The sequence below is a fragment of the Manihot esculenta genome, chromosome 3 (assembly GCF_001659605.2).
Source record: "Manihot esculenta cultivar AM560-2 chromosome 3, M.esculenta_v8, whole genome shotgun sequence".
Lineage (NCBI taxonomy): Eukaryota > Viridiplantae > Streptophyta > Magnoliopsida > Malpighiales > Euphorbiaceae > Manihot > Manihot esculenta.
Window position 1 is genome coordinate 3,700,784 of NC_035163.2, and position 23,882 is coordinate 3,724,665.

Consider the following 23,882-nt stretch of genomic DNA (forward strand, 5'->3'; position numbering starts at 1 on the left):
TATAAAATTTTAAAAAATTATATTATAATTTATCATTAATTTTTTTAAATTTAATTTAGATTATTTAATTATAATTATGATAAATTGAGAAAGATTTAGTTTTATATATATGGATAAATATAAAAAATTAATTTTATTATCTAAAATTTTAAAATTAGAATATAAATATAAAAAGTAATAAATATTTTCATTCTTTTGTTAATAATCTTTTTTATATATTTTAAAAGAAGATAAAAATAACAAGAGAGTTATTTTTTTAAAAAAATTTTATATAATTTTTTAAATGAGAGAGTATCAAGTTGGAGTCTTTCTATCCATAAATATTTAAAATATTATATTTACAAAGAAAAAAAAATATTTTCCAGTTTGTTTTTAGCAAAGAGATAATACAGAATTTATTGTAAATAAAATTACAGTAACATTAGTGATTTAATTTAAATTTAATTACTGTGTTGAAACTAATAGTAAATGTCCTACTTACAGAGTCCACCGTTCTCTCCCGTCCGATTGGACCTCAGCCAATCTTTACCAACATATGCCGGTAGCTACGAATCCTAGATGGATTCTGAGACCATCGGAAATCCTCCGGCAACAAGGAAAACAATAGAAACTATTTGGATTTCCTTGTAATGTCAGGAAAACATATACACATTCAAATTCACCTGTATATAATCCCATAGACATATGCATGAACATTCGTTATCTGTTTTATCAATACTTGGTGGGTTTCAGTCAGCTCTCAAGATGGCTACCATGAGAGTTGATGTCAAACTGAATTCTACTAGCTTGTTGCCCAATCCCATGTTGCCACCCATTTTCCTTTTGGAGCTTCGCTTCCATCGCTATTGCAGAAGATTATTCAGAAACCTTCAAGGAGAGTCGATCCAGCTTCGCCCAGTTGCTCCAACTTCTGCTTTCCTCTTCGAAATTCATTCCCATGACCTAGTTTCTGAGCAACCATGCAAAAGCCATCTTTATTATCTTTTCTCTTCCATTAATCTTGATGAGCCTGTCCGCGATTTCTTAGCTTATCACATTGCTTGCTTCCTCGTTTTGATGGCCAATCAGCAACCTTTCTTGGGGCGTCATGTGGTGGCAGACACAGACATGACCCTTGAGTACTTGATTGCCGGAGATCCCATTGGTCGGACAATGATAGTAGACGAAGAGCCCCGAGAAGTGGTTCCCAGAGGTGCATCGACTTCTGCACTAAACAAGTTGAAGAAGCAGAGGTTTTTTGCCAAGAAGACAGGTGATAGCGATGAATTATCCGACGACTGTGTGATTTGCCTGGAGGGATTATCCGGCAGCCGGGAGGCACTCACAAAGATGACATGCAATCATATATTTCATGAAAGGTGCATCTTTGGCTGGTTGAAGGTTCAGAATTCATGCCCGACTTGTCGACGGGAGCTTGAGGATTAATCCTTTCCAGTTTTCAGACGCAACTTTTGTTTTCTGCCACAGTTTTCAGTTGTAGCCATGAAATTTCATTTATTTTTTCAGATTCTGATTCATAGGAAATGATAGTTTAGGAGATTTTTATAGGATTCAATGTTCTGTTTTAGTGAATTCTGCATTTTTTTTTTAATGTTCTGCTTTAGGAATTTGACATTTTTAAGGAAACTCTTGTTATTTTCTTGTCTACGGAATAGATTTTAAGGAACCCATTGCAAGAATGAAGCATCAATGGCCATCTTCCACGCTAACTCCAGGATCCTGCAGTAACATGCTCTGTTGATGCTGCTGTTGGCTCATCATGTCTGAATACAGATTTCGAGTTGTTTCTGAGTTCTATTCTATAATTTTATGTGGACAACGTGGACTTAGTAAATAAATAATTATAATTGAAAATAAATTAATTATTTAAATTTAAATTTATTTAAATAATTTCATTTGATTTTTTAAGTTTTATTAAGTTTTCTTTTTAGAACTTTTTGTAACTTTTATAAAAATATGCATATTTGAAATGTTTTTAGTTAGACTTTTATTTATTGAATGTCACGTGAAAATTCATACTTTTTTTCTAAGAGATTTATTTTTTAGAATTTACTTTTATTTTTTTTTATAAATAATATAATTTTTTCGATTTATTATTGAGTAGAAGATATTTTTTTTTTATTTGTTTAATGTGAATTTATTTTCACCATTATGGAATAAGAATAAATAATTTTTATTTCTGATATTTGACACATCAATACTATTTGAGAGATAATTCCTTTTGACATCACATTGTTGATTTTAGCTTTAAAGAATTCCTTATCGACCGATCATTTGGTTTACTATTCATAAGGTGACAAAAATTAAAATTGAGTTGTATCCTTTCATTTCACATGCAAATTAAAGAGTTTGATATCAGTAGATTCTAAATTAAACTCAATCTAATTAGGAAAGTTAAAAAAAAATATATTTTTTAATTTAATTTAATTTGATTTAATGAGAAATATCAAAACAATTTAATAACTTTTTTCCAAACAAATGAAATTAATCACTGAATTTGAATTTGAAATAAAGAAAAGTATAACACTCTCGTCACTTCACTCACAAACTCATAATTAAAGGTTTAAGAATAGTAAATCAACACAACACTAACATATCGAGGCAAAAACCATCCAAGAGAAGTTTCGATAATCGACGGATAAGAGAAGTTTTAATGGATATTAAGACAATCATAATGAAATGAGTCTAGCCGGTGACAAATCTATGAAATTATTTAATTATATCACAGTAAATGTTTTTTTTTTATATAATTAATTGTAATTAGAATTAGAAACATGATAGATATGTATCACAATATTATTAATTTCTCTTCTTATAATTGTACAAGGTAAAATTTATGAATATATAATTTTTTTTCATTTTTACTTTTCTTTCTCTCTTTTAAGATAAAGGAAAAAATATTTATTTTTTTAAATCAAATATTTATTTTTCACCTCATTCATTTTTTCACGTTTAGAGAGAAAGATAAAATTAACTACAATTAATTTATTTTTTTTAATTTTTATATAATTTTCTAGTAAAAGAGTGCATCAATTTGGAGTTTTTCTTTTCATTCAACAATATTTAAAAAAATTAAATTTACGAAGAAAAAAAAGTTTTTCAATTTGTTTTTAATAAAAAATGAGATTTATAATTTAGTTTCTGTATATTGTCATTATTAATAAATTAGTCCCTACATTGAAATATGTACTTATCTTTTCTTGCCGTCAACAAAATAGTCTTTCTATCTATTTCTACCATTAAAAATATAGCAAAAGACCAAATTATCCTCCTTCTTTTCCTCCTCCTCCTCCCCCTTCTTCTTCTTCATCTTTTATTCCTCATCTTCTTCTTTGGTTCTTCTTTTTCTTCTTCTTTGGTTCTTCTTTTTCTTCTTCTTTGGTTCTTCTTTTTCTTCTTCTTCTTCTTTGATTCTTCTTCGATTTTTCTCTTTATTTTCTTCTTTAAGGAGGAGGAGGCAATTTTTCCTCTTCTTTTTCTTCTTCTTCTTTGATTCTTCTTCGATTTTTCTCTTTATTCTTCTTTTTTAAGGAGGAGGAGGCAATTTTTCCTCTTTTTTTTCTTCTTCTTCTTTGATTCTTCTTCGATTTTTCTCTTTATTCTTCTTTTTTAAGGAGGAGGAGGCAATTTTTCCTCTTTTTTTTCTTCTTCTTCTTTGATTCTTCTTCGATTTTTCTCTTTATTCTTCTTCTTTAAGGAGGAGGAGGAGGAAGTGATTCTCCTTCTTCTTCTTCTTTTTTCTTCTTTTTTGAGAAGGAGAGACTATTTCATTGACAGAAAGAAACGATAAGAACGTTTTAATATATATAAGAAAAGATAATGATATTTTAATAGATTTCTGAAAATGTATGGAGTGACTTGTTAATAATAACAATATCTAAGGACTAAATAAGAGATTTTATTTGAGGGCAAAATTGAATTTTAAAAATTTTTTTCTCTCATATTTTATATATTTTTAACGGAAAAGAGGGTGGAAAAACTATTTCGTTGATGGAGAGGAAAGATAAACGTGTTTTAATAGATTTCTAAAAACGCAGAAACTAACTTGTTAATAATGGCAATACTCAGAGACTAAATAATAAATCTCTCTTAAATTATTGTCGATAATACATTGAGCATATACTCTTTTGTTTCTTTTTTCAGCCCTATGAAATATATATAGAAAAACAGATGGGCATAAATAAACCTTTCATTTTTTTACTATTATTAATTTTCTGTATTAAAGACTAAAAAATAAAAAAGTTGCTTATTAATTAATGATAATAATGAAAATGCTGAATTTCACCTAAGGTGTATATATATATAATGATAAAAATCACTTAAATAATAGAAATATGACATAAAGATAGATTTCCACTTGTCAAATATTTTGTTAGAACTTTTTAAAGTTCGGTTTTATAATATTTATATAGATATAGATTTGTCACAACTTTGTTTGATTATAGGATAAAAGCATGTCTGGAGAATCTTGAAAGAATATGAGTTCAAATGATCAAAGCATTCTTCTGTTTCATTGCAAATATCACTACTCTTATAATGAATATAGATCCATTGTATGTCTTATATTGCTGATCATAAACTGGAACTGGCCTGTCATTTGATCATCTCTATATACATTTATCAAAATGGAACACTAAGAAAGGCAAAACAAGTTAAAAGCAAAAAGTTGAACTAAGTTTCCCTTGGCTTGCCTAGTGTTTAGAGTTCATCCATCCTTTCAGAATCCAAGAAATCTGTCAATTTACACAGGCCCTGGCTTGCTGCAAGCTCTCTGATTATGCCATCACCATCACTGAGTTGTGAAAGCCTACAACCATGAAAATAAGAATATATATTATTGCCAACAATTCTGCAATGACTATTAAAACATTTGATAATTGAACATAATGCAGCAGAGAATTACAGAGAATATATTGCAGTGACCAGGATCTGCAATGTGAGCCATCAAGTTTTCAATGGGACCTTCCCCAGTATAGACGGCCTGGAAGCAGAAGCCAACAAATGCTAACATAGCTAAACGCCCATTCTTGATCTCCTTAGTCCTCAATACCATTACAGGCTCAGGGGACCCTCTGCCCCACATCATGGGATCAAACCATAACCCACCTGGGTAACCAACATCTGGCTTTGGTTTTGATTTGTTTGGCAACGTAGGCTCTATGTCAACACATCCAGGGTTAATCATATCTGCCCATCTTCTTCCCTCAACCCAACCCATCAATACTAACTGCACTATAAACAATGTTGTTGGATCTGCAAAATATTCCCTAGCACCAGCATCAAACCAATTGTAGTTCTCGATGAAGCCTAAGCTTTCAAGCCATTCTGGAATGAGGATTCCTGCCACTGCAAGCATTGCCCACCTACCGTGCATTAGCTCCGCTTGTGCAAACCATTTCAGCGACTCCGGGTCAGATCCTGCAACACATAACACACATACATTTCAGTTTTCTTTCAATCTAACTTGCTTCAATATGTATATAGCGTGAGAAAATAAAGGCGTACCTAATCCAAGAGGATCGAAGCCAAAATCTCCAGGAAGACTAAAATTAACAAAAGGAAAGAAGTCATATTTCCATTAACCTCAAAACCCTACTCTGATTTAAGCTATCCTGCTAATTGAGCATAAATTCAAACACCTTATCTTCCAACAAATAAATGCATTTACTGCAGAAAGTGAGCAGCTCTAACATGCCCAAATAACTGAAGCCGGCGTAGTTTTTCATGATTACAATGTCAAATGCATTCCAAATTATAAGAAAATCAAATTAGTTTTCAACCAAGAGAAAGAACTATTACCTCCCATCTAGCCATTCTGGAGGTGAGCTGCCAGGGAACCACAATGGTCTATCCGGAGGGAGAGGCTCACATACACTGGAAACCCCTTTTGTTGCATTCAATTTTACCTTAATTTTCCCAGGTTGGCAGGTTGAAATTTTCCCGAGGAAAGCTTTTTGAGGTAAATCCCTGTTTGTTTCAACAGAAAGTATTGGATGACATATCAAAAATTTTGATAATACAACGTTAAAAAGCTCAAACATGCAAGAATAGAAAATGGGTGGAGTAGAGAATACAAGTACCTGATACTGGTCGGAAGGCTTGTCAATGAAGTAGAGGCAATGCTCAGAGCCATGTATGAGCAATCCAAAAGTTCTTTGGCAGTCAGCAGTCTAGTGGAGTGGCTGGCTATCTCGTTTATCAGTTAATTTAATGGGCTTATCCATTCAAGACTTCGTGCAGAGTAGATTTTACTGGCTGACACAAAAGAAAAAGAACCAATAGTTGATTGACACGTAATGGATATAGAATGAGAATGTGCTATTTCCATTTTTTATATTTTTATATATTTAAAACACTTAAAAATTTTAATTAATAAAAAAAATGTTTTTTTAATAAAAAATTAAATTATTTAAAAAAAAAAATTTCTCTTTATAGAGGAAGGTCCATTTAACAAAGAAGGAAGAAACTGATTGGCATCGCTAAAACACAAAAATGGCTGGGTGCTGGAACCATTTGGTAGAAAGGCTTAATCTGCAATTTGAGTTGCAGTGATCTCCCTGGCAGCCAATTGTAGTAATATGAATGGCGTTGGTAGGTGTAGTTCATCTGCTGCATTTTGAGATTGAGTCACCAAATGAAAATTTGATTGCAACACTCTACCAGCTTCACCTACTTGTGGGCATTTTTATAGTTTTCTTGGCAATCCAGCGACAGGGACCACTCTCTAGTTGTGTTGTTGATAGCAATCAATTGAAATGAAACTTCTTCTACTCCAATTTATTTAGAGAATTCCTTTGCTATTCTCACCAATCAAATTGACTATTTGCTATTATTAAACTTTTCAAAACAACTCTTAATATTTAATAAAATTTAATATATTTAAAATGGGTATTATTAGAAAGTTAATAAAAAATATTTTTAATATATATAAAAAATTAAAATAAATAAAAATTAATTCATTATTACTTATAGGAGTTTCATGGACTAGCTCCACTACAACTACTGCACCTTTCTAAATCTTCTTTTGAACTGTCTTCTTAGTGATAGAATTTGAAACAAAGAAGTATCCTTTTCACTTTGTTACCATATAAACAAATAAAATACCAAATTTAAATTTCAATATATTGATCTCATTGAGATGGAATTGGAATTTAGAGGCGGAAAATTATAATTTTTATGTTATTATAATTAAAAATTTATGTATTCATCCTCTAAAATTTATTTGAATATATTTATAATCGGATTAAGTTTATAAATACGAAATATATATTAAAATAATATTATATTATAATGAAAAATGAAATTTTTAGAAATTATATCATTAATAAATTTTTCCACACTTTAAGTGAGTTTTGGAATTTAAGAATATAAAATACACAACAGCAAAGGCACAAACCTTACCTTCAAATACACTTTAACAATAATCATCCATCTGTTTGATTATTAACTCTCATTCTCACCCCCCAAGATTTTCTCTCTCAAAAACTCTTCTAAATCGCACTCTTTAGATCCATGTCCATGTACAATTTCCCAAATACCCATTTCGCATATCTTCTCTCACTGAATCAAGCTACTCACTAACCGCTCAAAAAAGGGAAAAAAGTTGCCGACTTCAGTGTCTAATTAATGATGGTAGAGACGGCGCCACTGGGGCGGTTCCAGTACCAGAGGCTGGAATTGAAGCGGTGGGTGCCAGCATTCTTGTCTTCTCACAAAACCCTTTTCACTGTTTTATGGATCGCAGCATTTGCCTCGGTGTTCGTTTGGCAGCGGAACGTAGTTGGAGGTGGGTTCGCGGTGTTTTGGCGGGTGCCGATGAGGCCGATGCCCAGGCTGAGACCTGTGGCATTTAATTTGACGGATTTTGGGGGTGTGGGCGATGGGGTCACGTTGAATACTGAAGCCTTTGAGAGGGCTGTTTTGGCGATTTCCAAGCTGGGGAAGAAAGGGGGAGGCCAGCTAAACGTGCCTCCTGGGAGGTGGCTTACGGCACCCTTTAATCTCACTAGTCATATGACTCTGTTTCTTGCCGATGATGCTGTTATACTTGGAATTGAGGTTAGTGTTGTGAGTCTCATGCTTTCCAGTTTTGGACTTTGGAATGATTCATTTAAGTCGTCACTCATTGTTGTGGGTTTCTTACTGATTTATTTGTTGTTCTAATTGTTAATTTCCTTTATATTATGATCTCTTTTATCCGTTAATTTATGGTAATATTGTCTTTAATTTTTTCCCTTCGATTTCTGAAGTGCTCAAGTAGGGGGCACCGGGGCAGTAGTTTGGCACTTGTTTGGAAAATGCCAAACTGCATGGTCGGAACAGTATTATTCAAGCTTTTTCTATCTAGATGCCCTCTGTGGTCCTGTGAATATGGTATTTACGTTGATAATTCTTGGATTATGATTCCGAAGTGAATCAATGATGAAGGAAATCGTGTGATTGTTGAGAATTTATTCAAGAACTACTTTTGAAATGAGAAGGGGGCATTATATGCAACAGGATGCAATACTAAACAGGCTGATAAAAGCATCAGACTTGTGTAAATTTTCTAAAGTTGCCAGAGGATTTCAAAAGGGGAAGGCTGATGTGTACATTTTGGAACTATTAAAGGCAGCAAAGTTATGCAATTTTTCTACAGCTGAATGCAACAATTAACCCTTGACCTTCACCAGAAAAAGTCCAATAGCACTCTCAACTTTATAAGTGTCCCATTTCACACATAAACTTTCATTATTTGATAAATTTAAGAAGATTGGGTACATAAATTACCACTGACCTACCTAAAAGTCTTATGGTACCTTCAAACATTCTCATTTTTTCTTTAATTATGATGTTAACTAGGATCAAAAGGTTCACCTTTCATTTAATTCCACTTATAAAAAATTGAGGTGTGACATAGGACGATTTTAAATTTTAGAATGCCATTAGACTTTTCATGTAAACTGTAAAGGCCGATAGGGGTATAAATATCCTTTCAGCCTTTTTTTCCCCATCCATGAATTTTGCTTATTAGTCACAATTATCCTCATATAAATGCTGTGTAAGTGGCATGTTAAGACTATTGGATTAGTTTGATACATAAAACATGCTTCCCAAGCATTTGTGCTATGTGGAGAGTGGTATCCTATCCATTGGTTGAAATTCTTATATCACTTGGATGCTTACTGATATTTATGTTTGCTCAACTCTCTTGACATGAACCTCGGAATGTAATACTATCTTCAAGTAGTCTTAAACAATAGTTTGCTGATAACCTTTTGGGTGGCATGAGATTCTTATTGTCTGCATGTCAAGACTATTGGATTACTCATGGGGCATATTTCAAAATTTATAATTGGTAATTCTATGTAGTTCCTAGTATTTGTTGCTTAAAGAGAAGTTGTTTGTGATACCTGTCTGATATGATATATAGATGTAGCTAAATTGGGAACCATTCTAATTACTGCTTAATTATTTTCCCCTGTTTTCTGCATATATCTGAACTCCTGCAGTAGATAGCTTGTATGACTGCAGACTATAAATTTAATCAAAATCTGGTACTTAAATAAGATCTAAGTGGTGGGTGCCTTCTTCTAGATATGGTGGATAGGAACTTATAATATGGTCAAACAAATTTTTATATGTGTGCCAAAAAATCCATTGTTCTGTGTGGTTTGGGAACACACACAGAGGTGCAATAATTTTTTACTTAGAAACATGTTACTAAGTTAATTATTAAATCCATCATTATACCTGAGGATACGTTTAATGATAGATATATAGAGTGAATATAAATTGCTGAAACATGAATAAGTGATGTAAGGTTGTTGGCCTAGAAACTACCCGGTAGTCTACTCGATTAGTATGATAATCTGCAAATGGATCAAAGCCTGCTTATTTGCCATGTCCATGACTTGTGTTAACATTTATGTGACTTGCTTTGATGCTATTGACTTCTTATTTTGATTGATTTTTTTTGGTTCTCGCAAATTGAAGTTTCTGTTTATTTTTGTATGTTCTATTATGTAATATTAAACAGGATGAGAAGTATTGGCCACTGATGCCTCCATTGCCTTCATATGGATACGGGAGAGAGCATCCTGGACCTCGCTATGGAAGTTTAATCCATGGTCAAAATCTCAAGGATGTTGTTATAACAGGTCAGTCAATTCAAAATCTCTGCACCAAATTGACTGTTATTATTCTTGTTATTTGTTTTTCAGTCCTTATAATGGAAAGTGAGTCAAGTGACTGATAAGACATACACTTCACTTCAGTTTATTGATGTATTTGGTTTTTGGCATATCAAACTCAATAATTTTATTGATCTAAGTGGGAGGGGTGAAATATTTAATTTAGAACTTTTTTCTACTTACCAAGAGACAAAAATAAGTTTAGTGGTATTTTGAATCGAGTAATACTATTTTCCACAACATTTGGAAGAATAATCAAAGAGAAAGCCACTTACGAACTCCTACACCCCTTAATAAATTAAAAAAAAAAAGTCTCATAAATGTTGCAAATTGAGTAAATAAAGTGCAATTATTAGAGAAGCCCATAAACTTTTGTCCAAAAAAAGCATAGAACAAATAGAAAGAAGTGTTTTAGTCTTTGGAGAACCTATGTTAGTGTTTTAATCAATAAACTTTCATGTAAGAAAAAAAAATTAAATTGATTTGTGTGTATTGGAACTTAGCTGGCTTGGTTGGCTAGGTTGTACTTGAAAAAACAGGAAAGTTGGGATGGCTTTTTAACTTCAGTTTATAACAAATTTGCAGAGAGAGAGAGAGAGCAGTCTGTGCTCTTTCTTCTGGGTGTAATTCATTCTTCTATATTTTGTGCCTAAATTCAGTATCTTTATATGACTTCCTGAACTATGCATACACATGAGGACCATCAATGAAATTAATTCTACCGTCCAATTAGAGTTTCACACAATTTCAAGTGTAATCTTAAAGGCTGCAAATTAAACTGATGGAATAACTGCAGTGTTATCAAGGTGAGAGGCGACACTAAGGTGACAAGGTCTCCTATCGCCTTAGGCAAGAGGCGAGAGGTGAGGCGACGCCTTTTTGAAAAAGGTGACAGAAACTAAAATTTTTACATATTTTAGATATATGCATATAAATATAATGTACATAGACTAACATTCATATTTAGTTATATAAATAATAAATATATAATAAAGCATTATTAATAACTAACAATACAAGGCATTAGGCATACTAGTAGACTAGTATCACTGTCATACTCACACCATCAAAATAAATTATGAGTAAATAATAATTTAAAATCAATAACACGGTAACACCCATGACCCATTATAATTAATTTCTGCAATGCTGGAGCCTATTAGCCTATGATTGCGAAAGAAAGCTTGAAGTAGCAGAGGAAGAAGGAGATCGGGAGAAGAAGAAAGAGGATAGGAGTCGAAGAATTTGGAGAAGGAGATCGGGATTCGGGAGAAGAAGAAGAAGGAGAAGGAAGAAGACGAAAGAGGAGAGGAGACGAGAGAGGAGAGACACATACCTGGACTGGTCACTAGTGTCTATGGCTGCTGTTTGAAGGCTGTGTCTCGGACTCGACTGGCTGCTGTTGGAGAATGCAGAAGGAGTTGCGATTTAAGGGTTTTGGGTTTTAACCTTTTAAAATTATAAAAAAAAAAGAAAGAATTCAGCAAGAGGCGCTCGCCTCGCCCGCCTGGCGCCTCGCAAGGCAAGGCGAGCACCTCTTGAAAGGCGCCTCACCTGGTTGCCTCGCTTGCCTTTAACAACACTGAATAACTGTTGTTGCTAATATGGTATATTTGGTAGGTTGTAACCACTTCTATTTGATTATTCTAGTTTGTGTGGGTTATAAGTGGATTTAAAAATGGGCGAGTCTAGCTCTGCTTTGGACATTTTTATATTGAGCATTTAGTTTCCTCAGCCTCAGTTATTTGCAAAATAATTATTTGTTGACTGGATTGGATGCTAATTTTTGTCTTTATGATTAACAGGACATAATGGTACCATAAATGGACAGGGTCAAACATGGTGGAAAAAGTATCGTCAAAAGCTTCTCAACCACACAAGAGGGCCCCTTGTACAGATTATGTGGTCAAGTGACATTCTGATCGCTAATATAACATTGAAGGATTCCCCTTTTTGGACTCTCCATCCATATGACTGCAAGAATGTAACTATCAGGAATGTTACAATTTTGGCTCCTGTAATTGGAGCCCCAAATACTGATGGAATTGATCCTGGTACATATTTTTACATTTGCATTTTTCTCTCAGTATATATAGTGAGCCATAGGCTATTAAATGGTTTTTCTGAGAGTTTAGAGATGTTCAGCCTCTTTATTTATCTGAACTTATGCCATTTGTATAAACTTCTTTAGGAGATGGACTACCAATGAGTAATTATTGAAAAATTATCCCGCCATGTCAAAGATGAGAAGAAGTTATAATGGTATTTTAAAACTGGTGAAAACTGTTCTATCAATTGTAAGACAATATGTTTGGAAATGGTTAATTGTGGAAGTTTTTTAGTCGCATACATTTCAGGTATACTTGATGGGAGTGTTTTGTTATGAAAGTTTGCGTGGAACTCAAAATTTGTCTTCAATGATAAAGTTCATTTATATTTGTTTTATTTGTTTGTTTTTAAATGTTCCTAACCCGACTTAATCTCATATAAAAGCAAGTTGCACTCTATTAATATCATGGTTGCCTCCATTACGTTTTTTCTTTTTATTATTTTTCTTATATATTTTAATCCCATTCTTCATGCCAGAACCCTAATACGATAGACCTTTTAAATATTAACTATTCTACCTACTTGTTTTTTTATGATATAACATGTTCATGAAGGTGGCTAACAATTTCTTCTTTCAATCCAAAATATAATTTTTGGGCATATAACAGATTCATGCGAGGATATGATAATTGAAAACTGTTACATAAGTGTGGGGGATGATGGTATTGCAATAAAGAGTGGCTGGGATCAGTATGGAATTGCGTATGGACGACCTTCAATGAATATTCTCATCCGTAACCTTGTGGTTCGCTCTATGGTCAGGTGAAATCTCTTTGTAATTTTATTCCCAACTTGGTGAAAACACTAATTTTATAATGTTTTCCTGCATTTCCTCTAAGCCTTCGCATGCCTGAGCAATCTATTACTGAATCTTTTATATAATATTTGCTTTTCTTGCATTAGGGAACCTTTGGATGTATGCTTGTGATAAGTAAAGCCATAATTAGCATATGCTTTTAATCCCAAACATGTTGGGGTCAGCTATATGGATGCCATTCAGCTCTATTAGACACCAATCTGCATATTGCCCATGATATAGGATGGATTATAGTTGTGATTATGACCTAATTCTTCAATCACCATTAATCTAAATGGCTTTAATTGTTGGTTTATACTAATAAAGAATAATTAAAACTGTTATGTAAACAATTAGTGCAAGATGAGCAATGCTCTTCTTTCCGGAGGAGAAATGCAAGACAATAGCTTTGGTAAGTACTGCCAAATATTGTGAACTAGTCATCTTTTTGTGTATCAGATTTTCTTATTTGTTTTTGTTTATAATTACAGTAACTTAGCTCCTTTTTATATTATTTTAACAAATTTGAATTTCTTTAATATTTTGCAAGTCAATTTTTTTGTTCGAAGTAATGAAAAGGAAATATTATTTAGTACTGTAAAATTACCTGATTGATGGGGAAACTGCTACTTGTTTTGGCTATGGTAAAGAGAAAACTAATATAGAAACCTCAGTATTTGGTCGATTGGTAACTGTAGTATGATATGTGAGAACTTGTCATGAACATGTCCTAGAATGTAGTAGTAATTACCAACATTCACTTTTTCAACTGGTAACTGAGATGCACCTGGTTGAACCTTGAAACAGTGCTGGAGTGTCAATTGGCAGTGAGATGTCAGGTGGGGTATCAAATATCACTGTGGAAAACCTCATTGTGTGGAGTTCAAGGCGTGCAGTTCGAATCAAGACAGCCCCCGGAAGAGGAGGATATGTTCGACATATAACCTACCGGAATCTAACATTTGACAATGTCCGGGTTGGAATTGTTATCAAGACAGATTATAATGAACACCCTGATGAAGGTTATGATCGTAAGGCAGTTCCAAAACTTGAGGACATAAGCTTCACTGGGGTCCATGGTCAAGGAGTTCGTGTACCTGTGCGGATACATGGGAGCGAAGATATTCCAGTGAGGAATGTAAGTTTTCGGGATATGTCAGTGGGAATAACATACAAGAAGAAGCATATATTCCAGTGTGCCTTTGTTCAAGGTCGTGTAATCGGTACCATCTTCCCTGCCCCATGCGAGAACCTTGATCGTTATGACGAGCAAGAACATCTCATCAAGCACTCTGTCTCCCAAAACTTGACAGACATAGACTATGATTTTTGACAAAATGTTGGGTTTGAGGTCAACGACTTCATCTTGTGTCTAAACGAGCGAAGCTGGAAAAATCATCTTGCTATGTTTCTGCCAAAGTGTTATGGAGTTTTTAAATTTCTCAACAGAGTTGTATGTACAGAAGCTTCTCAGTTGTTTATACATTGATACGGTGACTGAAATGCATAGAGCTTGTTTCCACACTTTCTAAATACTATCACATAATTGCAAAGCTGCTTAAATTCTCATAATTGAAGTGAATGTCTCTGGTTGCATTTCAGTGACATTTTTCTGAACCTGAATTAACAGATGTACGCAAAATTAAATTTATCTACAGTAAAAATTAAAAATATTAAATTTATCTTTAAATTATAATTAAATAAATTAAAAAGAATGTGACTCACCCTTTAAAATTCTAGATGAATTTATTTAATTTTTAATAATAATTTAAAAATAAATTTAAATTAAAAAATTAAGAGCAAATTTGACATTTTCAACAACCACCTCATCTTCTGGTCAACTTCGTAAATGCATGCGATTGAGACTATTGTACACGTTCATCAGTTAATGTTCCACGGACCACACTTAAAAAATTTAAAAAACATATAAAGAGTCTAGTCTGCCGGCTCAATTGAGGCAAAATTAATATGTTAATTAAATATTCTTCCATTTCATAATTTTTTTTACTTTTATTTTTATATATTTATTAAAAAATATAATTTTTATTTTTTTAAATAAGAATTAAATATTAAACAAAGAATAAAATATAAAATTTCGTAAATTTACACATATATACATACTATCAAATATACGAGTGTTTATTTATATTTATTTTAAATTAAATTTCTATTGGACAATAAATGAAGCACATGGTTATTTAGTATAAGTGGTAGGTTAGACCTGGATTTAAATAACATCATCTCAAATAATTTCTAATTTGTGGCAGAGAAAAATTCCAATTTCTATGGCCAAATCAAATCTATAATTTTATTTGAGGCCAATTAAATTTAATATTTAAAAATATATGGTAATTAAATAATAAAGGATAATATATTGTTTATTTTTTAAAAAAAAAACCTTCAATTGACCAAATTTCTTTTATATATTTTAGAATTTAATCTTTGAAATATGAAAAAATTTATATTCTTTATAAGAAATACTCTTTGATGTTTGTCTATATTCTTTAGTCAATAACAAGTTGAAATAGTCAATTTAAATAAAAATAAGTAAATTATTATAAATACTAAAATTATATACAAAAATAAAACTATTCTAAAAAATAAAATTAAATTATTACAGTTTTCACCGCTAAAGTTAAAATTTAACATAAATATTATTTTATTAAAAAAATCTCAGAAATTATGGAGAATGAAAATTCCACATCAGGAATAAATTAAAATAATAATATAGAATTTTCAACAGGAGAAACAACATATCTTTTATGAGAGCCTCTAAAGTCCATAGAGTAGATGTATATTATTATAGGTGATAATGTTCGTGTATCTTATCACCACTTGATAATTTATCTTTTATCCATAATGTTTCACATGCCCTTCATCAAAGAATCACATAATCACATAAATTGCTATTAAAGCCGGACTTTCTTAGCCTCAGAATGACAGACCTTAAACAATAATACAGACTCGAAATCCATCAAACCATTCTCAAAACAAATTAGTTTCACACAACGCATTTTAGTCTAACAACGAGAATTAGACCGGACAAACCACACGCGTGGACTCATATAAAGGAAATATAATCCAATGACGTGACAAGAGAAAAGAGAGCAGGCCAAGTCACCTTGCAGCTCTGCCTGCATGAGCGTTAGAGAGAATTAAATAGTTGTCTAGTATGGAGAGAGATTCTGATACATCCTTATGTATGAATTTTAGAGATAGATATAGGTGGCACTGTAAAAATAGTTAAACGTCACTAGAGAATTAAAAAAAAAAGAATAAAAGAGAGGAACGTCTTCTTTTTTTAAAAAAAATTTACACACTGTAAATCTACTCTTTGAATCTCAGAACATTAAAGTCAATAATGAAATACTGATCATGAATTTAAAAGATTATAAATTTTAATTTTGGTAATTACATTTCATTTTACTAATTTTCAAAGTAATAAAACATAAAAAAAATCTTAACCACTTCAAAATTAATAAATTTATAGTTATTATGTTATATTTTCTCTTTACGTATAAAATATAAAATCTATTAAAAAATTAATGCATCACAGCTTCATTATTTTTTTTAATTATATAAAGCAATATTATAAGTGATAATGTGCACGTATCAAAGTATTTAATAATTTCTATCTATAATACACAATGTTTGACATGCCATTCGTAAAATAATCACATAATGTGCTATGGAGTCAATAATGGAATGCTGGTCTTTAAATTTATTATAAATTTTAATTTTAATAATCACATTTCCTTTTACTATTTTTCATTCTTTTAAAAAATAATTATATTGGTGTATCAATCAAAGAATTTACATCAATAAAGAAAGACGAAAACATTGGTTGCATTATTTTCAATGATTTAATATTGGATCGTTGAATTAAAAAATTCCAATGTTTAACATTTTTTATATTTATATTTTAATTTTAAAATTTTGATAATAAAATTAATTTTTTTATATATATTTTAATTCTAACCATTTACCTTAATCAATTTTGATAAAAATATTTTTAATTTATGTATCGTATTTCTTAAAAAATCTATGATATATAAAAAATCAAAAGATTTATGTTAGTTTATATTTATGTTCAAAATTTTAAATTTTAAAAAATAAAAATATTTTTTTTTATTTTATTTCAATTATAATCAAGAGTACTAAATTAAATTTAAAAAATTATAAAAAAATTATAATATAATCCCTAAAATTTTATTTAACTAATAAATAATTATTAAAATACATATTTTTATTATTCTCAACGCATATGACAGTTTAATCAAAATATAAAATATAAAAAATTATAATATAGAATATATAATATTTTATTTTATTTAATATTATTGATATAAATTTTATCGAATCAATCATAAATTAATATATATCATAAATTTACTTGTTATATAAATATAAAAAATAAAAATATTGAATATTTCAAATAATTTAATAAAATTGTAATCAACATATCTACAATTTTATAAAAATTATAAATGGGATAATTTTACATATTAAAATATATAATATTTATTTTATTTTATATTATTAATATAAAATATAGTTTTTATATGCTAAAAATACATAAATAATAATTTATTATAATGATGAATATAAATCTTCAATAAAATGTTTTAATATATAATATTTATATATGATATTTTATATAATGAAAAATTTATATATAATAAATATAAAATAAATGTATTTTATTTCTTTATTTTCTTTTTCGTTAAAAAACTTTCTAGGGTTAAGCTCATTTTCCAATTATATCTTAAGCGTGTAATAATCTTATTTCTTGAAATGTTTCTGACAGTTTTATTGAGTTTTATATTTTATTAAATTTTAAAAACTATATTATAAATTATTCAAATAAAAATGCAGTCGAGGTGATGATGTAAATATGTAGAAGACGAAGGGTGTTTCGCAAAGAAGTACCAGTGGCCCCACCCAGTGGTACTAAAGCAGGCGCGCAAATCACGTGTTAGATTGGAAGATGCTACTTTTTATCAAAATTAATATTTTAATATTAAAATTTTATTATTTAATATTTTATTAATTATCTTTAAAATAATAAAATATCTTTAAATATTTTATATTTTTTAATCATTGATATTATATTAAAATTAATATTTTATTTTCTAATTTTCCAAAAATAAATCATTTAATTCTTGTACTATAAATTTATAAGATAATTTCTTTTAGCCTAGGACATCCACAAATGACGCCTGAAGCATTTACATTTACAGCAGCTAATATTTAATAATTAAAATTAACTTTTAAAAATTTAAAATTAAATGCAATAATTTATTCAAAATAAATTTATAGTAAATTTATTTATATTAACCAGCTTTCTATTAAATCTGTTACTGAATAAACAGTGACCTTTGACGTGACTGCATCTCATCTGATGTGATATGGATATGTTTGGAATGTTTTCACTAATATGTATTATCATTTCGAATATTTGTCGAAGTAATTAAAATTTCTTAGGCTATGATTATGTTTGGAAAGATTAATTATTTTAATAATTAATAGTTATTTAATAGTAAATAATTAAATATTATAAAAAAATAATTTTTTTAAATTATTTGGACAATAATTTTAATGATAATATTTGATGAACGCTGAATTTTTTCACCCCGATCTGAGGCTGGGCCCAAGAAAACGGTCCATTACTTAAAGGCTTTTAAGTCACTTAAGGAAACCAGGCCTACTCCGCTCAGTTTTAAGACCGGCCCCATCTATATTTCCTAACCGGTCCGGCCTTTTCGGTCCAACGCTCACACTTCCCTAGGCTTCGGTTCCAATCTTATCTTCCTGCCTAGCCCGAAAGAGAGGAGGTGGCCAGCTCGCTCGCCCAGTGAGTCCATCCGCATGCGCGTCAGGAAGGAATTAAATGGCCGTTACGCATGTAGCAGGGATCTGATATTCTCGTACGTCCATATCTGTATGGCAGAGACACGTGATCCAATGACTGTGAGACTGTTACACATCACTGATAGACGAAGGAAAAGAATAAAAAGAGAGGAGTATCCTCCCTGGGACTAAGCTTAGAGAACGTTTTGTAAACCCTTTTCTGGATCTCTGATTATCAATATTTAATTGTTGAGAGAGTGAAATATAAAAAATTATTTTTTTTATAGTTAATTAATAATAATTTTAATAATTATCTACTATTAAAACAATTAATAATTACTATGATAATTAATATTAATGAATATATTTATAATATATTATTTTAATTATTAAATAATATTATTTTAATTGAGTAATTTTCGTTTGGTAAGAATGAGTTTATAGAAAAAGAATTTAAATAAATTTTTATAAAATCATTCATGATTTATCTCTATACATAAAATTTTTTAATCCTCATATTTTAAATAAAAATTTTATAAAAAAAATAATTAAATTAGATTATTACAAATTCTTTTATTTCAAATGGAAGGTAAAACTCTATACGCTTATTTTTAAATTATTGTGGAACATAACCTTTAAATACATTTTAATAATGTTTTCATAAAAAAATCTTTTTATTATCCAAATTTAGACCGTATATTTTAGTTTTTAATTTTGATATTGATATAACTGATATTAGATTGATGACGTGATCAGAATAAAACTAGAGTATGATAGCTAGAACCTGTAAGAAAGAAAATGTGAAGTGTTAATGAGTGACCACAGCAGCCACTTTAACGCTCAGGTCAAAATCGTGACAAGAAGAGAATGCAATAAATTATTTAGAGTTTTGATATTAGAGTCTTGAGCATTAAAGTGTCCGAGTCTCCCTTTTGTATCGGGACCGCGTCTCCCACTTATCAGATTCCTACCACGTAACCCCTGTTTTGTAGTAACAACTCATAGTTTACTTTAGACGGATGTTATGTAACATTAAAGGTCTCCGCCGGTCTTTGACTCTTTAGGTTCAAAAGTGACTATTTGCTTTCTGGTTTAGGATACGTGGCATGATCTCGGTTGTGAGCGTTGTGTCTGTGGTCACCTTATTTTTTGTGCCACATTCAAAGTTTTGCCAGCTACTTTGCTGTATAAGAACCATTCTTTCCTCTTTTTAGTTCACAACAGTTTCTCACGGGAGATAGGAGTGGAAGTTTCTTCTTCTTATGTTCTCAAGGGTAACCAAATCTGTGTAGAGAATATTATCCTGGTCTACCAAATTAGTGTGAAGGATATCATCATGGTTTTCGAAGAACAACTGAAGGCGGACCTTCCTGACAATGCAAGCACATTGCTTAACTTTGTGTATTGGCTGAGGACTGCAACCAGCCCGGCTATAATGACTTTTCAACGTCGCAACCCTTGGAGGGATTAGATTATGCAATATTGATTCGAGTGCAAGGCTAGGAAGGTAGTTAGAGAGACAGCTCTTCTCATAGCCTCTTAGACGGCCTCCTCCCATAGAATGGGGTAGATTTTAAGGATTCTAATGTAATAGAGACTTTTGATATAATGGAGACTTTATTCAAGTCCCTTTTTTGACTTTTTGTCATCTTTTGTTATGAAAATATATGTTCTGTATGCTTTTGTGTGCTTCATTTGTTGCCACCATTTTTGCCGAGTGAAGGGGGCTAAAGCATATCTTCTTTAATGCCAGTTTAGTTATAAAATAGTTACTAAAAAACAGGATTGATACTTGGGCCTGTGGTCCGATGGATTGTCGTCCTTCTATTGTAAAATGCCTTAAGGTGAATTTATTAATAAGGATCCTTCACCCAATCTAGTTCTTTGTTTGACACCTTTATCCTTTGTCTTTTCGGAGGTTAGTATATTTGCCTTTCCTAGCTTTCTGGCACAGACGACTCAATTAACAGGGCCAACGCCTAAATTCGTGGTCTAGCTGGAGTCATCTCACAGCCTGGTGAAAACTAACTTGTGGTCTTGCTTAGTGGGGCCAACGCCCGAATGGCCTTATGGCCTTGCTTAGTGGAATAACCGCCCGAATGGCTTAGTAGAAACTGCCTTATGGCCTTGCTTAGTGGAACCAATACTCGAATGCTTAGCGAAAACTGTCTTGTGCTCTGGCCTAGCAAAAACTGCCTTATGGTTGTCCTAGCGAAAATTACCTTGTGGCCTTACTTAGTTGGACCAACGCCTAAATGGCATAGCGAAAACTATCTTATGGCCTGTCCTGTCGAAAATTTTCTTATGGCCTTGCTTAATGAGACTGACGCCTGAATGGCCTAGCGAAAATAGCCTTATGGCCTTGCTTAATGGTACCAACACCTGAATGGCCTGGCAAAAACAGCCTTGTGGCCTTGCTTAATGGTACCAACACTTGAATGGCCTGGCAAAAACTGCCTTATGGCTTGCTCTGGCAAAATTGCCTTATGGCCTTGCTTAGTGGGACCAACGCCTGAATGGCTTGGCAAAAACTGCCTTATGGTCTGACCTGGTGAAAACTGTCTTGTGGCCTTCCTTAGTGGGACTAACACTCGGATGGCCTACCGAAAATTGTCTTATGGCCTGACCTAGCGAAAACTGCCTTATGACATTGCTTAGTGGGACCAACACCCAAATTGCCTGGAAAAAACTACCTTATAGCCTTATTCAGTAGGACTAACGCCCGAATGGTCTACTGAAAGCTTTCTTATGGCCTTGCTTAATGGGACTAACGCTCGAATGGTCTGGTTTAGTCTCTCTTCGAGGGAGGCAATCCCATCGTTTCTTATTATTGAAGAACACCACAAGTGAAAATATCTTGTTGATTTATTATTGATAAAACCTTCTTAGGTTAAAGATGTTCCAGGAATGGAGAATGACTTGACTATTTAACTTGGTCAGCTTATATGACCCCAGACAAATAACCTTCGAGACCTTAAACGGTCCTTTCCACTTCTCGCTCAACTTACTAGACTTGGCATTGCCACTCATCACATATGTTCTTTTAAGGACTAGATCCACACATTGAAAGTGCATGGCTTAACCATACTGTTGAACATTCGAGACATCTTATTTTTATAAACTGTCATTCTAATTACAGTATTTTTTCGCAGGAATTCTGCTTGGTCTGAGTTGAAATGCATTTCTTATGGCATTCCGTAATATCTCAGAGTATTGTGTCCTGAAGCTGCCTACTTGGATTTCTAGGGGAATAACTGCTTTGACTTTGTATACAAGAGAAAATGGTGTTTTTCTTGTAGCTATCCTGGGGGTGGTTTTGTATAAGCATAGTATGTAGGGTAATTCTTTGGGCCAGTTGTCCTTGCCTTGGTCGAGTCTTCTCTTTAGACCCTATAGAATAGTCCTGTTAATTACCTCAGTCATACTATTGGTTTGAGAATGATAGGCTGAGCTAAATCTTAAATCAATTTCTTATTTCTTACAGAAGTCTTTGAACCTAGAGCTTACAAACTAAGTTCCATTATCGGTGATTACTATCTTTGGTATTCCGAATCGAGTGAATATGTTCTTATTAATAAAGGAAATAGTTTGTTAGATAGTGATGGACTGTACTGCCCCAGCCTCTGCCCATTTGCTAAAATAATTTATATTTTACAATTAACATATACTCTATCTATTATAAAATATATTTTATTTGTCTTCTTTAATCGTCCTAAATTATACATCATTATTTTTAAAATTAATTTATTAATTAATTTTTAATATACTCTATATATATTAATATTATTATAAAATTATTTTTAAATTAATAAATTTTATTTTTCCATACATATTTTACTATGAATATTTTAATAAATGATTTATTATATCTGTATTTTTTAAATTATTATTTTTTATTATAATAATATGCAAATAAATTATTATACTCTATTTAATTTTATCTTATTTTTAAAATAATCTTTCATTAATTATTATTTTCTAAATGAATATTTAAAATATCTATAATTAAAAATTAATAAAAAAATTTATTTTTAATGTATATAAAAAATAAAATAAATAAAAATTATAAAACAGAATAAATATAAAATTTTATTAAATGGAAATAATATATAAATTTATTATTTAATTATATTACTATTATATATATTGAAAATAGTGATAAATTTTTTACTTGTAGAATTGAGAGTATTAAATTTTAATAAAATTATTATTAATTTATAAATATTTTAAAAATTATTAAAATATTTATACGATTTAAAAATTTTAATAATTAATTTCCGTGTTAAATGAATTTTTTTTATAACACAAACATTTTCATTCTAAATTTTATGTAATTAAAAGTAAAGGCAGTTTTTTTTAAAAAAAAAAAAAAAAAACAGTCTAAATCACCACCACCAAATCGGGGCCCACCCCTTTACCTTTTTAATATTATTTTCCATTCTTGCGAAAGATGATTGTTTAGGACAATCTTACCAACAATCTTACATGAGATTCATGAGAAAAGATGTTCCCTCCAACTACCTTCTCTCTTTCTGCCACGTGTATGGGATTTTATGATCTGGTGCTGCGTTGCATGTGCACCGCCATCTTGCCCACTTACCTTGCTTCTGCAGTTTCTGTCCTCGTTTCCCACACGGTTCTACAACTCCCCTACCCTTTTTTCACACGCTATTCTTCTCCTTCATGATAATAATTTATTTTTATACCCATAATTAAAAATAAAATTAATATTTAGTTGTTTTATAAATTATAAATGTTATATAAAAAAATATTTATATAATATATTTATTTTTCATATAAAAATAAATTTATAATTAAAAAATAATTAATATAATTAAAATAATAATTTTACATTTTAAATGGAGTATTTTATTTAAATCAAGCTTATTAATGGGAATACGCATTACCATGTGATAACAACTGATTAAAAGTCAAAATAATGCTGAAATTTATAA

The 23,882-nt window shown here is 31.0% G+C and overlaps 3 protein-coding genes across 4 annotated transcripts; 2 read left to right on the top strand and 1 right to left on the bottom strand.

Annotated features, from left to right (window-relative positions):
* The first annotated feature begins 684 nt into the window (after positions 1-684).
* LOC110611066 (E3 ubiquitin-protein ligase AIP2) lies at positions 685-1,425 on the top strand. Its single transcript, XM_021751180.1, has one exon. The coding sequence runs from the start codon at positions 685-687 to the stop codon at positions 1,423-1,425; it is 741 nt and encodes a 246-aa protein (XP_021606872.1).
* Positions 1,426-4,479: 3,054 nt separating this feature from the next.
* On the bottom strand, positions 4,480-6,178 carry LOC110610552 (photosystem I chlorophyll a/b-binding protein 6, chloroplastic). 2 transcript variants are annotated; one of them, XM_021750529.1, is made up of 5 exons: positions 6,081-6,178; positions 5,800-5,967; positions 5,506-5,543; positions 4,904-5,418; positions 4,480-4,807 (listed from the first exon to the last, which is right to left on the bottom strand). In XM_021750529.1, exons 1-5 carry the CDS (start codon positions 6,131-6,133, stop codon positions 4,790-4,792), a joined length of 792 nt encoding a protein of 263 aa, XP_021606221.1. In that variant the 5' UTR covers positions 6,134-6,178; the 3' UTR covers positions 4,480-4,789. The 2 variants fall into 2 exon arrangements, with proteins under 2 accessions (XP_021606221.1, XP_021606220.1); XM_021750528.2 differs by having other exon boundaries at positions 6,075-6,178.
* Positions 6,179-7,412: 1,234 nt separating this feature from the next.
* LOC110611892 (probable polygalacturonase) lies at positions 7,413-14,610 on the top strand. Its single transcript, XM_021752444.2, has 5 exons — positions 7,413-8,058; positions 10,019-10,139; positions 11,978-12,226; positions 12,890-13,043; positions 13,885-14,610. The coding sequence occupies exons 1-5, from the start codon at positions 7,627-7,629 to the stop codon at positions 14,408-14,410; spliced, it is 1,482 nt and encodes a 493-aa protein (XP_021608136.1). The 5' UTR covers positions 7,413-7,626; the 3' UTR covers positions 14,411-14,610.
* Positions 14,611-23,882: the final 9,272 nt, after the last annotated feature.

Bases quoted from the DNA above. Each gene is read 5' to 3' on its own strand.
- LOC110611066 (XM_021751180.1), top strand. From the start codon at position 685: ATGCATGAACATTCGTTATCTGTTTTATCAATACTTGGTGGGTTTCAG.
- LOC110610552 (XM_021750528.2), bottom strand. From the start codon at position 6,133: ATGGCTCTGAGCATTGCCTCTACTTCATTGACAAGCCTTCCGACCAGT. The intron at 5,968-6,074 runs GTATTCTCTACT...TGAAACAAACAG, and splicing joins CCGACCAGTATCAGGTACTT to GGATTTACCTCAAAAAGCTT. The intron at 5,544-5,799 runs GTAATAGTTCTT...TGTTAATTTTAG, and splicing joins CCAGAATGGCTAGATGGGAG to TCTTCCTGGAGATTTTGGCT.
- LOC110611892 (XM_021752444.2), top strand. From the start codon at position 7,627: ATGATGGTAGAGACGGCGCCACTGGGGCGGTTCCAGTACCAGAGGCTG. The intron at 8,059-10,018 runs GTTAGTGTTGTG...AATATTAAACAG, and splicing joins CTGTTATACTTGGAATTGAG to GATGAGAAGTATTGGCCACT. The intron at 13,044-13,884 runs GTGAAATCTCTT...ACCTTGAAACAG, and splicing joins GTGGTTCGCTCTATGGTCAG to TGCTGGAGTGTCAATTGGCA.